This window comes from Heloderma suspectum, chromosome 3 (assembly GCF_057233095.1).
Source record: "Heloderma suspectum isolate Gila_16-S chromosome 3, 16-S_ref, whole genome shotgun sequence".
In the NCBI taxonomy this organism is placed as follows: domain Eukaryota; kingdom Metazoa; phylum Chordata; class Lepidosauria; order Squamata; family Helodermatidae; genus Heloderma; species Heloderma suspectum.
In genome coordinates this window covers 39117712-39131966 of record NC_139460.1, presented here as the reverse complement: position 1 = coordinate 39131966, position 14255 = coordinate 39117712, and the positions used below count along the sequence as shown (strand labels likewise).

Sequence of the window (14255 nt, the reverse complement as noted above, 5' to 3'; positions counted from 1 at the left end):
TTTCTTTTTATTGTTGTGTTTTAATCATGTTTTTAAATGATTTACATTTATATTTTGACTGAAGGTCTGTTTTTTTCTGTATTTTATTATAGTTAGACACCTTGAGCACCATTTTTGCTGGAAAGGCAGATATAAATCTAATAAATAAATAAATAATTCTCACAGTGGAAGCAAGGACACTTTAGTGCTGTTCAGTTAACTCTAGGTATTCTGAATTGGGCCACTGAATCTATCAGGTGATGTCTCTGGAACAATCAAATGGCTGCTAGAGAGATCTTAGGGTTTTGTGCCAAGAGGAAGCTAAAGGAGCCAACTTACTTTATAGCACAATCCAATGCATGTCTACTCCGAAGTAAGCCCTACTAAGTTCAATGAGACATACTCCCAGGCAATTATATAGGCAATGGGTGGGCAATAGTTTATTTTAAAAAAAGGACATGGAAATGAGAAGAAGAAAAAAACACCACTCCCCTCTCTCTTTAACCTATCAAGCTCACATTGGCAATGCTTTGAATTTCTCGGAGGCTCAGACATCAGAGTTTTCCATAGGAACAGGTAGGTTTGCTTTGCTCATGTATTAAAAATCTACTTAAATCCTCATCCTTTCACCATTGCTACTTTTTTGTGATCTTTTGGTCACCAATTGTGCAGTATCCAATGTGCAGTATCATTCCACAAACTCGAATAGTATTAGTGGAGTTCTAATGAACCTTTCTGCTGTGCAAGTGCTCATGCATCACATTTGTGCAACTCACTGTGCAACCGGTTGCACAATGGGTTGCACAAGGGTAATGCGCCACCAGTTGCCCAACAGACTGCACAAGCATAATGTGCAACCAGTTGGACAACAGGTTGTGCAAGCATAACAGGCAACCACTTGCACAATGGGTTGCACAACCACACTTGTGCAATCACACTTGTGCAAATGTAAGTTTAGTTGGATTCTCCTCTTGTGCATAGTTCAGAACCTACTTTCTGCTAGTGTGACATAATTTGCACTAGTGTAATGACACAGTTGGATACTGCCCATTATCAATATCCTTCCTTTCCTACTGTCTTTCATTCCAGTCTTTATCAAAAATGTTCCAAATATTTTCAAAACTGAAATCTTGGAAGCAGAATAACTTCTTCAAAGTAAATAAATCCATGCACATTTACTTCCCTGTTTTTTACGTTTTATTTCTAGATTTTTATGCCCATCCTACTCCTTTCAATGAGAAATCTGACTAATCAGAGTTGCACTCTTGGAAAAACTCTTCCATTTTTTCTTAAACTATCATTCACACTTGCTGATCTTATGATCAATGGATATAATCTAGTCAGAGCTTGCAAGTGATTTCAGTGGGAGAGTTATGATTGTGATTAAATCTCTCCCACTGAAGTCAAAGGGACTTAAAAGTGCTTACTTCTTGCTGGATCAGCCAACATTATTTGCTTATGGAAATATTACACAGTGCAAGTTTTACAAAATTGGCCCTTATTTACTCATATTTGAAAGTTCCATTACTTTTCTTTAGCCACTTACTTGGCTGAAGCCATCAACTCTCTCTCCTTTACATAAGGCAAGGAAGATAACTTTTTGTAAAGGTCCAAGGCTTCAAAATGGTTTAGCAGAGTCCACAACATGGAATTACTCTGATCTAGTTGGAGAGGCAAAATGCTTAAGGCATCCTGCGTCAAACTGACTTATATCTTCAGCTCTACTACAACGTCCCAAAATAAACGTCTATGCCACTGTTAATCTCACAAGAAGAAGTGGAATTCTATTTAGCAGACAGAGAGGGGAGAGGGCACTGCTGTTTAGAGAGGATGTCATATATTGGTTTGTTTGTGAAAAAACATTGCTTAATCTTTGCAAAACGCCTTACTAATCGGTACTGACAAGTAACAAACACCCCTTCTCTCAGTCCTCAGGATACTCATGATGGATGGAATTGGAACTATGACATTTTTAAAAGTTAGAAACCATCAACATGACTAGATCTGACCAAAACATACAAAGCCAGATAATGCATAAGCTAAAACAGATGCAGGGTTCCTTTCTAAAGACATGAACTCTTACTTTTAAAGCAGAAAATTAGAGTGTATGAAGTCAGATACATAGACAATACTTTGGAACCATTTCTGAGAGCCTTTTGAGAGAAACTTGCCTAAAGATATTTCTGACAAAGCATTTTAACTTCAGCATTACTAACCAGTGAGTGCTTCTTTCGTGAAGAGAGTTCAAGCGTTGTATCATAGAGACTTTCAACAAAATTCCTCAGACAGGGGACATTCACTTCATTTTTAACAGCCTGGAAAGAGACTTCAAGTAAGCGCAAAATTCTGTCTCAAATTTCTAACCAAAGTTGAAAACTCGTGAAAACAAGAGTAACTTACAGCAGCTACTGGGACAAGAATTTCAACAAACAGCCCCGCTAATGCATGTTTGATATCTTTGTCTTTAACTTCAAGGAAATAATGGGCACATTCCTGGAACAAAATGAAAGAGAAAAGAAAGCTGCATATGAGTAGGATAAGCATTTCTGCATTTTTGTGTAAAACCTGCTGTTTGGTTAAATATTCAATAGACTATTTTTCTTCATTTTACTTAACAAATGAACAGTGCAACCCTAGGCATGTTTATACACAAGCAGTTCCCACTATGTTCAATGGGACTTCTAGTTAAGAGTACACAGGATTTTAGGCTAAGTCCAACAAAATAATTAAGAAAAGTAATCAGCCAAATACACAAATATAAGCAACTGATGAGGAAACCTCTGTGTGGTGGTAACCACACAAAAGGAATTATCTCATTCATCCTCACATGGTAGGCATTTCCTACTCCCCACTTTACCACAGGTCCCTCTGTGAATAAAATGCATATACTACTGAAATCAATTACTAGAATGCCACAGAAAACAAAGCACTCAGATCATCCCATCTAAAAGAATACAGCCTATACCTGATATGGAACTACATTACCTGCATAAACTGGAGAGAAGCTTCAAAATCTTCCACTGGATACATCTTAATGCGGAAGAATTTCATTCCCATTATTAGACTAATAATACTTTGGACCACATAAGGGCTCTGTTCTTTATGCCGTAGCTCCTTTAATTCTGCCATAAATTTTTTCTTCACAGCTGGAAATCTAAAAAATGAAAAAGTTACAATCATGCTCCTTTCAAAGCAGTATTGTGATACCATTAGAAAAACGGAAGCTTGCAATTTAAAAACATTTTTTTCTCCTAGAAACTATACAATACCTATGTGTGATAGGATAGAAATTATTTACGGCAAGTAGAAGAGTGGAACCACCAATACATGCATGGCTGGGGGTGTGGGGTGGGGTGTCCCCATATCCGGGAAGCAAGTGAGTGACCACCTTATTTAGGGGGCTCCAAATCTCCCAGAGGCAATCTGCTCACAATGTGGCTGTGGCACATGAACAGAGGAATTTACTTTACATATTTTCTAGAGAGAAAAGCCAAACAAAAACAAGAGAGTTTAGCATTCTAAGGCAGAACACATAATCAAGGAATTTATTTATTTATTTGGGCATTTCTACCCTGCTTTTCAGCCAGCCAGAAAGGCTCCCAGGGTCACTTACAAATCAATAAAAACACGACAGGCACTGCCCTCATGTGAAAAATAAATGATTCTAAAATCATTTCATGGATTCTAAAAGAATATCTGCTTTATGAAGGTGTTGAAACAAATTACTTGAGAAAACAACTGAAGAGCTGCAAATTATTTGTGGAAGATCAATATTATCTCTGAAAATATTATGGAGTTATCTAATCAAGGACAATCAGATAGACATATATTGCTTTCCCACAAAAAGTATATCTTCAATTTCCCCTTCCATCCATAAATATTTGAATATGGCTGATTTTGGGGAAAATGAAATAATCACATTTGGCATTAAAAATTAACTTTTGGGTTTGGTGATAGATGTTCTGCGAAAACTACAATGGAAAGGCACTGAATGTAGCAAATGACAAGGGGTGAAATTTCTCAGAAGTGCCTTTTCCCGCTTCAAAAGTACCTGGATTTATTATGTCCTGACATGTTTCGGAAAACAGTGGTAGATGAGACTGCTAAGGAATTTTGGAGGTTGCCAAAATGCCTGAGGAAGGAAACATTGTTTTCTAAAACACGTCAGGCCTTAATAAATTCAGGCACTTCTAAGAACCCTGGTCATTTGATATGCTCTTCACCTTTGCCAAATTACCCAACTACAAAATGTCTTCTCATTCCTTTAGGTCGGGGTGAGCAACCTGTAGCTCTTGGCCTAATTTCATGTGGCCCTCAAACTAATTTCATGCGGGTGGGAGAACCCAGAGACAAAAAAGAAGGTAGGAGGGGGGAAATGGTGAAAACATCCAAAATGGATGTAGCAAGGGAAGCAGAGGGAGTCCTCTGCAAGTTCAGACCTTTGGCAAGAGCAATCTACTCTTTCCCGAGCAGTCTGTTGGGTGAGGAGACAGAGAGAAAAGAGGGTGGCTGGAAGAGAAGAGAAGAGAAGGAGGAGGCGGCTGCAGAGAGAAAAAAGGGATGAACCCACCCACTTTTGTCTCTGGTTTCATGCACCTTTGGCTCCAGTCCTACTTACTGCTGGCATGCATCCCCCCAACGTATTAGCCCTAAGGGAATGCAGCCCTTGACAGAAAAGTGTCCCCCTATTTTAGGTTTTCTGTTGATGGCATCAGTGGAATAAAGAAAATAAACCTTTCATAAGCCCATGTTGAATTTACTTAGAATTCCTTGACTACATACAGACGCTACCTTCTGCGCTTCCGTAGGTTTCCATGCCAAGACACAGTTTGATAAACAAAGTGCTCATGAGTAGAATTATTTATTCTTTTAATTTCTCTAGCAGGGGGAAAACACACCCAACACACACCCCGCTACCTGAAGATCCAGGCTTCTGAATGAAAAATGAAAAATATTTCAGACTGATTACACAGCTTATTGTAAATACTTACTTTGCTTGCGCTAGCACCCCTATTACTTCAGCATACAGATCTGCGACAATATGCATATTTCCAGTGTTAGGACCAAGGTACCTGCCAAGGGATAAGTCAGATGTTTAAGAATATATAGGAGCATTAAGCAGCCACAGATAAATAGCTCAGGAAAGCTTAGGGTCACATGACCAAAGATCATTAGGTCCTCTTGCCATTCAAGAATATACACAACACAGACAGTGTACAGGGTACATTCCTCACCATATCCAGACAAAGAAGATTTAATTCTATACATTTAAAAAAATCTTGTGAGGATATCCCACAGTTCTCTGCTGTGCTTCTCTACTGTGAAAACACAACAGGCAGGCTAGAAATGGCATGTCTAAACTACAGACCTAAATGGGCTAGCAGTCATTCGCCTATCTAAATGGGACTTCTAGGAATAGTAATTCTAGGGTTACTAGAATAGTACCGTTAATATTCTCAACACTTTCACCAAATTACAACTCCCAGGGTTCTTTGGGGGAAGCCATGACAATAAACTGATATAAAACTGATTTAAGTGTGTTGCATAAATGTATCTAAAAAGAAGTCTTCCCTTCCAAAATTTACAGACACACACACTTCAGCAGCATTGCTATGTATTCCTACTTCAAGGGAAGTCCCTATTCCTACTTGATCCTAACTTTAGCTTCTCTAACAGTAAAAAGAGAGACTACAGTGTGATAAGTGTTAAACTGAAGTTTATGCCAACATGGCCTAAACCTTTGAGATTGTGTACAAGAGAGAAGCTTACCCTTCTTTGTATTTAAAGTGCTTGAAAGCCAAATTAATAACATCATGTACCAAACCATCTATTACAGGATGAAGTTGAATCTGAAAAATAAACAAATGAACTACCAAAATGCATGCCCGCATATCATTACTAATCTATAAGCTTGTATTTAGCAAGCATAGATACTTTCATAGATAGCCACTGAGTCTCTCCCCTTTGTCCCCCAAAAGATGACATAGTGTTTGAAGAAATTGCTCCCTGGTCCAATCTTCATGGGTGATTTAGTACAGAGGGGGAGCACTTTGAGGTTGTTTGCAACACTTGACATCCACATCAATCCACAGCAAAGTTGTTGCTTCCCTCTGGAAAAGGCACAGTTTCTGAAACTCTTTTTACTGCTCCCCCCACCCTTAAATGCAGCTCCTGCGTGGTTTTGTCACACTGTGCCATCTCCCTCTGCATTAAAACCTGGGCGTGCCTCTGTGACTGGGCCATGACAGGGTCAAGGGGCTGGGACCGCCCCATTCCCTCTCATTTCTCCAATCGAAGTAGCTTTTCCCATTGAGAAAATCCCCGGGAGTGCTGCAGCGACCCCTCAAAATACTGCAGTAGTGGGGACACTCATTCACCTTAGGTAGCCTGCTTTCAATCTTTAACATACCCCTTCTCACTCCCTGCAGTCAGTTGTTAACATATCCCAATGCATATGGAGCCATGGTATATCGCTAAAGCATTAAAGCATTAAAGAGCTCTTTCATGCTTTAGCTCTTTAGGGTTTTATAACGCTTTAGTGCTATATCATGGCTCTGTATGCATTGGGATATGTTGAAAATTGACTGCAGGGGAGCAAGATTTATTTCTTACTTCTGAGTAAATATGCACAGAAAGGGGGGTGGCTTTACAGAGACTCTTATCCAGCACTGGGATATGTTAAAGACTGACTGCTTATGGCGATATACCGTGGCTGTGTGCGCGCATGGGACTCTTGTTTCTGTGGAGAAAGACTGGCAAGCACACTTGTTGGTGGGATGTAGGGAAACTTCCAGACAGAAGGTTCTGCTCCTCTTTTCTGGATGCCTGATATCCCTTACAATACATTTCCTGTTCCTGAGCAAGGGAAGAGGGGACCAAGCCTCTCACAGGTGGTTGATGACGTTAATTTTGACTGGTAGGACTCCACCCAACCCACTCCAAAGTAAGGCAGATTAGAGTGCAGTGTGACCTGTAAAAGCTGTTGGTTTGGGAGGGTATAGTCCAGTTTTTTGAGTGTAGTGTGCCACTGACAGACCAAAGCTGATTTCAGGAAAAAGCAGAGAAAAGCTGAAAGTGATTCTCAATGCGTTTCCAGGAAGATGGTCTCCCTCCCTCTTCCAGTCTGTCACATGTGTGGCTTGTCCCAATTTCAGATTTATCTTCCAAAGATGTGTTTGCACCCAGGATGTGAAATGGGAAACTAAGCACACAACCTATATGTTACAGAATGTAACTCTCATTGATTGGCTTTAGTCTGCAGTCCTAAACTTGGAAAATATATTTTGCTAAAATTTCAAAGCTTTCATCCTAGAAAATGTGTTTAAAATTGAGTTGTAACATTTTGCCCAAGTAACTCAAACAAGAAGTTTAGAAAGGTGCTTTTTCAAATGACTAGACATTCTCCTTCCAAAAATGCAGAGGAGAGATTGTGCCTGATCTGGCAGAGAAGAGATGGGGAAGTTGACATTGTACCACAAAAACCACCCATCACTTAGGTGTCAAAGAACAATGGTCACACAAATTTCCAGTGGAGGTTTGGGGTCAAAGCACATCTTAGACAGTTGGCTCACTTTCACTCCCTGGTGGATTCATCAGAGGTAGCTAACTACCCAATGATCAACAGAGACATCTATGAGCAATATCCAATGCAACACTACTGTTAACGTTATTGTGCTAGCATAAATTATCTCTAATGTAACATCAACAGTGCTTGCTGGCACGATGGGTTTTCTGGGGGAACCCGTTGTGTCAATAAGTGCTGCTGGTTGTCCTGCTCTGACAATGCCCCTCTGAGATGACAGCAGATCAGAAGGCCGCCACGGGCTGGGATGGAGTAGTAGAGTTGAAAAAGCCAAGGACAAGACAAAAGCATGGCCGAGAAGCATGCCAAGGGTCAGGAATCCAAGAGGTGAGAAGCGTTTGAAGAGTTCCAGGGAACAGGCAATAAAACAAGGTCATAGACAGTCCGGGTTGTAAATCAAGGGTGACAGTAGAAGCAGTGATGCCAGGAACACAAGCAGAGGAAACAGAACTAGAACTGCTGAGTTGTTTCTAGCAAAGACTCTATGTATTGGCACAGCTTTTCAAACCTGGATGCACATGACTCCACCCAGCCCGCCCCCCAGCTGTAATTTATCAAAGGCCTGTCAGGTGTCCTCCTTCTGAGAAAACCTGGCTTGCAGCAAGCAACTACACCTGAGTGGAGGCAGCTGAACATGCCTCTTCAGTTGATGTCTCTCCTGGGGAATTGTAGGAGGACCATGCTCCTGCTCAGACTCTGAGCTTTCTGGTGAAACATGAGAGGAGCCTGACTATTCCCTATCAGACTGGAGGATGTCTCTGGGATTTCTTCTCCTGGTAGCTGTTCAGGTAAGGCCTCTTCCTTGTCATCTGAGGAGTCTCCAAGGCCAGTCACGACACTGGTGTTGCACTAGTAGCTGTTAACGCTAGTGCAACGTAATTTACGTTAGTGGTAGCGTCACACTGGATATTACCCTATATGTACGCATGCCCACACACACACCCCTCGACATGTCTTTAAAATGTCAGCCCCTTCCCCTGCCTAGATCCTTAGGCTCCTTTCCTATTTTACAAATTAGCAAACTACTCAAGGTTAGCATTCTCCAACCTCTGTGGAAGCCCAGATCCACTTCTGCACCACTATTTATTTAGAAGATTTATATTTATATCCCCTTTCTGGCTACAAGTGCCCCAATCTGCTTAGGAATTAAGAGTAACATTTACATATTTTTAAATTACATACCTGTTTCAAAACCTCTATTAATACTAAAGAAAAAATAAAATCAATAGCAAGATCTCTTCTTTCCATTAAATAGTCTCGTTGCTGTTCATCACTGTAAAATCAGACAAAAATTATTAAAAGGAACTTGTCTTATATAGTTGGCTAGCTAAAATATAAACCAACACTTTTTAATCTCAGGCTTTAGAAGACCAAAGCAGAAATATTATAAAAAGGCAGCAGCACACTGAAAATCTGGGGTAAGCAAACCAAGAACAAATCTGACACCATCATCAGTTTCAGATGATAAAACATCTTTCATTTTCTCTTTCTTTGTTTAATTCCTTAGTTTAAGAAGCTCACATTGGCCTGGCTGTATCTCCCTTGAAATTACTCACAGCCATCAGTTTAGATAATCTCTATATGTGTATGGTTGGATGCACTCCACCCCTCATTTATTTTTATTCTTCGATACAAAATAGAAAGCACTAATACTTTAGCACAGAGGGGCAGATCCTCTTTCAGCCCAAGAACTGATTGCTATGCTAGAGAAGCTCTTAAGGGCTGCATTGCAGTGGCGGGTGGGGTCAAGGGCAAAAGGGGCAGGGCCAAAATACCAAACATATCAGCATATTTTATCTTAAAGCTCTTACTACCAGTTAGTATGCTTTAAGAAAGCTATTTCAACCTCTGAGAATGGGGGGAAAGCTGCATAAAGAACAGGAAGCCATAACATGATTGATGGCTGGGGGAAATTGGGTGGGGCCAAGGAAAGGGGCAATCTGGGGAACTCCAGACAGGCAAGATTGGAACTGTGGCCTGAGGTTCTCCACTGCTTCTTTAACCCATCAGATGACAAAAAGAGGAAAAGAAAAGCATAAGATAATAAATGACTGGGCCATGTTCTCTAGACGTGCATACACAACATCTAAATTTTACATGATAACCTCAGGAAACATCATTATTACACAAGGAAACACAGCAAAGACTTTATTTATTTATTTATTTATTTTCTATATCTCCCAATAGCCAAAGCTCTCTGGGCAGTTCACAAAAACTAAAACCACAAAGCACAGCATCAAACAATATAAAATATGAAAGCTTAAAGCCACAATATAACAGTACAACCAGAATAAAACCTAGCAGCAATGCAGACATTTAAAATACAGATTTAAAACACCAGAGCTAAGATTTAAGATGCTAAAATGCTAAAATACTTGGAGAATAAAAAGGTTTTCACCTGGCACCGGAAGGAGTACAACACAGGTGCCAGGTGAACCTCTCTAGGGACCTCATTCCACATATGACAGACCAATGCATTTTGCTTACTAAAGAGGCCAAATGGTGCATGAGGGACAGACAACGCTTTAAAAAAGTGCTGCAGCCATTCAGAAACCAATTCATCTACCCTCCTCTCATAGTGCTGCCTGAAGTGGGTCATTTTACATGCTGCATGGCAGAGCCCTGTTGACATGTAAAGTGAGGAGGTGCTTTAACTTCCTTTCTACAGGCACCTACAACACTTGGCTGCTAGTATTAAAATATGTCCAGGAACATACCTTTTGGATTTAGTGCTTGTTCTTGGTCTGTATTCATGAGATTCATCTTCTATGCCATTTTGTCTTTTATACCAGTCAAACAAAGTGCGCAGGATGGAGGGTAGACAATACTCTGAAAGGGAGCTCATTGAGCTTATTACCTACAGGAAAAAGGCACAAAAATAAAAACGGGTTTAGGTACTGTCAGCTAAAAAAAATCCACCATAACTTTTAGGCAATAGTTCGATTTGCTCTTAATTCTGACACTTCGCTATGTTCTTGCCTGGTGATTTCTTTGAGAGGGGCAATGAGCTGAGATGGAAAGAAATAAACACAATGTCTTCTAGCATAGCATGTGCCTATTATCACCATCAATTGTATTAATGTAGCACCATCAATGTTTACAAAGTATACAAGGCACTTTACAGATGTATAAAAGGGCAGGTCCCTATCCCGAGGAGCTTATGGAAGGACAGAAATGAAATGTCTATAAAACTAACAAAAAATTATATAGGGAAGACAAAAGAGGAAGGGGAAAGAAACTGAGATGGATAAATAAGGGCAAAATATGAATTTATTTCCATACTGTGTATTTCACATTAGTTACAGTGGGGAATGGGGACTGAGGTGTTCTTTCAAAGGTTTCGTGGAAAAGGTGGGCTTTGTCTACACCAGAGGTGGCCAACTTGTGGCACTCCAGATGTTCTGACATACAACTACCATCAGCCCTAGACAGCATAGTCAAAAGTAAGGGATCAGGGAGCTGTAGGCCAAAACATCTGGAGAACACAAGTTTCCAACCCCAGGGCCATGTTTCCACAATAATGGAAGGAGAAGCTAATGGAGGAGTACTGGATTTTTTTTTTTTTTAAGGAATCAGCTTTGCTGCAAGCAGGGCTCCACAAGCAGGTTGTCCACAGCAGTAAAAATCGCTTCACAGAACATACTTCCTGATGGAGTTGGGGTTTGGAGTGAATGTCATCTGACTGGCAGGGGCTGCTCAACCAATAAGAGAAGTTTCCCCCGCTCACCCCCTTTCTTCTTTCCCCTGAAAGTCCAGATACACCTGCATTTCAGGAGAAGGCTTCACTGAGCACAATGGGAGTTACTTCCAAGTAGACACACATATGCTTGTGCTGGGAAAGAGGGGGGGAGGAGAACACAAAGACAGAAACCAGCCCATAGGATCTCTATAACAAATCTGGCAGACAAGCCTCAAAAGGAGCCCCAAGCTTCCTAAAGCCTTGCTGTGCTTGATTGCTGCAACAGAGAGTGGGGAAGAAATTACTTCCTATGTGCGCATTTGGCAGACCAGCCTCACTGAGCACAATGGGTGTTACTTCTGAGTAGACACTACTTGGTTTCTGCTGGGAAACACAGGGGCGGGAGACAGGAAACACCCCTTGACCTTTCACAATGAAAGGCACACCATGGGCCGGGCTAGCATACCCGAGGTCAATGTGGGGGTTGGGGCACACAACAATTATACTGGGGAGAACCCAACTTAAGGAAAAGAATCTGACTTTAAGCAGTCTCAGGAAATCCGTTTTTTCCCTGATAAGCTTTGGGGTGGCTGCTGGATGGCCACGACATCATCTATCCCTAACGACCTCAACACGCAGCTGGCTCAGAGCAAATCACTGGTGGAAACAGACCCCTGGTCTAAAAAATGGAGGGGAATAACAGATATTTTATGTTCTCTTTGTTCATTGTTTTCTACTTTATCCTGTGGGCAAAATTAGAGACAACCTAGATAGGACATAGGAGAGAAGTGATAAGATTTCTTGAGATTTCTTTTTCCTTCAAAGCAGTCAAGCCCCCATCCAATTGGATCAGGAGTGTGTGTGTGTGTGTGTGTGTGTATGTGTGTATGTGTAAACTATTTCCCCATGCCATTATCCACAATCTAAATAATCTCCCAAATTCTAATTTCTGCCACTTTTCTTTGGAAAGAAAACATGGGAAGATCAAATCATGGATTTCCTGCATCTTGACTAGAATGACCTGCAAGCAATATGTATTTTTAGAATTGCCCATCAGATAAAGCTTTTTCTAGTCGATTAAACAACTGAATGCCAAATGAGTAATTTCAAATAAACATATGTACTTCCAAACACTAATACAGAAGCTTTTTTAAAAACAAAAAACAAATAAGTGTCTCCTTCAATCTCAGGCCCCACCAATCACCTAAAGCTTTAATTAAACTCAATTGAAATGTGTGGCCTGCTGTGTGTTTTTCTCCCTGTCACAAATATATTTGGGCTTTCTTTCTATTCCCTGTGTGTTTGCATCTGCTGTTTCTTTGGCAATGGGGCTTTCTTGGACAGGAATCTTGAGAGTTTCCTAGGTGTGACCAAGAGCTTCTTTGCGTGCCCAGGAGATGTTCTGAGTTGTTATTTCAAAAGCAAACCTTGATGCCATATCACAAATTACTTTTCAAAGTCCGATCACACTTGGGGCATTTGAGGCAAGGCTGCTGGCTGCTGTTTCAAAAATACAAGTCTAAAAGCCCCCCTCCCCCAAGTCATGTGCACTGGATTCTGGGCTTTGATTCCTACCATGTGACTGTGTCCCACTTACAGACTCTTGCTCCATGTGCCATCTGTTTCTGATTTGCTGCTGCTTTTGCCAGCTTGCAGATGCACAGCATATATGCCAAGCAAGTTGTTTCGCATACATTTATTCTTGTGAAGTTCTATGCTACCTGAACACGATATTGAATGGCAGGTGCATGTATGGTTTGAAGCGATGGTGACACCGTGGATCAGAGAGGATATGTTTTTTCATCAGTGTGGCAGGTGTTTTCCTAACTTTGTCACTATGGGTGTAGTTCTGGTGGTATTCTATCAGTAAAATACTGTTATGGGTTTCTTTACTCTTGACTTTCTGCAGTACTCTTTATCAGAGAAGTTGCATGCCTCTCAGGCTGTTGCTAAGTATGGCATGTGTAATTCACTGGTAAGAGGCCAGCACATGCCGCTCCACCTACTGACTCCCGAATTACTAAACAGTGTGCCAAAAGTAATGCAAACTAAATACACATATGCTGTATGTCCTCTGGTATATTTACACAGGGTGTCTTTACTTTTTTTAAATCTTTCTGTCGTTGGGTCTTATAAGGCAGGAAGGAAGGGTGGAATTTGCAGAGACTGGCTCTCAGAATACAGGAAGGGAGGAAAGTCTAGTCAGCAAGCTGGTTAGTCAACTCCTCTATTTATTGGAATCAAAGCCAGTGGTGAGATGAATTCTAGCTCTGTGTTACTGCTGAAGGGGAGTGTGCAGATGTACAAATGTGTCCTTGTTGCACAAAATGATCATGTTCTTCCATCCTAAATGAACTGCACAGTGCACAGCCTGAAGATACCAGGTCTGCACAAGTACTGAGCTGTTTAAACACTCTGCTCTAGGGGATTTAAAGTAGTCTATATAAATGCATTCTTTATACTTCTTTTGGCAAAATTTGTAAAAATAAATCAATTAAAGCATGCCTGCAGCCTTTCCCTCTCTCTCTCTCTCTCTATATATATATGTATATGTGTGTGTGTGTGTATAAAATGTGGGTTATTAAATAGTCAATACATACTAAATTACACACCAATATCATCAGTAAGTCCATCTGCATGCCTAGGGGTCAAACTAGACATGAAAACAGCAGCCATGATTGTTTACTTTCACATTTGCACCATTCATATTGGGCAGGGGGAGGCACTGGGGTCTAATGAATGGTGCTCACTCTTGCACACATGAAAAGGGGTGCAAGAGTGAGGAGGGCCTTCACTTTATCTCCATGTGTTCCATCAACTCAGGTGTTTTTCTCCCAGGTCAGCTCCCTTCTGGTATCAGAGCTGGGTGGGGAGAAAAGTGTCAGAGGTGACAGTGTAGCAAGGTAAGGTAGGGGAGGGTTGAGATAGCCTCGCCCACCCAAAGTCTTTTGACGTAAAAATTAAACCACTCCACATCCCACTTTACGTTAATGGAATATGAATTAATAAACCTAG

At 40.9% G+C, this 14255-nt stretch overlaps 1 protein-coding gene across 1 annotated transcript in view; it reads right to left on the bottom strand.

Moving 5' to 3' along the window:
• The window catches only part of FRY (FRY microtubule binding protein), a 261267-nt gene that overhangs the window by 152489 nt on the left and 94523 nt on the right, over positions 1-14255 (bottom strand). The window contains exons 4-10 of the mRNA XM_084842986.1: positions 10279-10418; positions 8744-8834; positions 5749-5828; positions 4971-5051; positions 2965-3133; positions 2380-2472; positions 2196-2294 (exon numbers count right to left, since the gene is read on the bottom strand). Of these exons, the coding sequence (XP_084699112.1) occupies positions 2196-2294; positions 2380-2472; positions 2965-3133; positions 4971-5051; positions 5749-5828; positions 8744-8834; positions 10279-10418 (753 nt within the window). The remainder of the gene's footprint in view (positions 1-2195; positions 2295-2379; positions 2473-2964; positions 3134-4970; positions 5052-5748; positions 5829-8743; positions 8835-10278; positions 10419-14255) is intronic.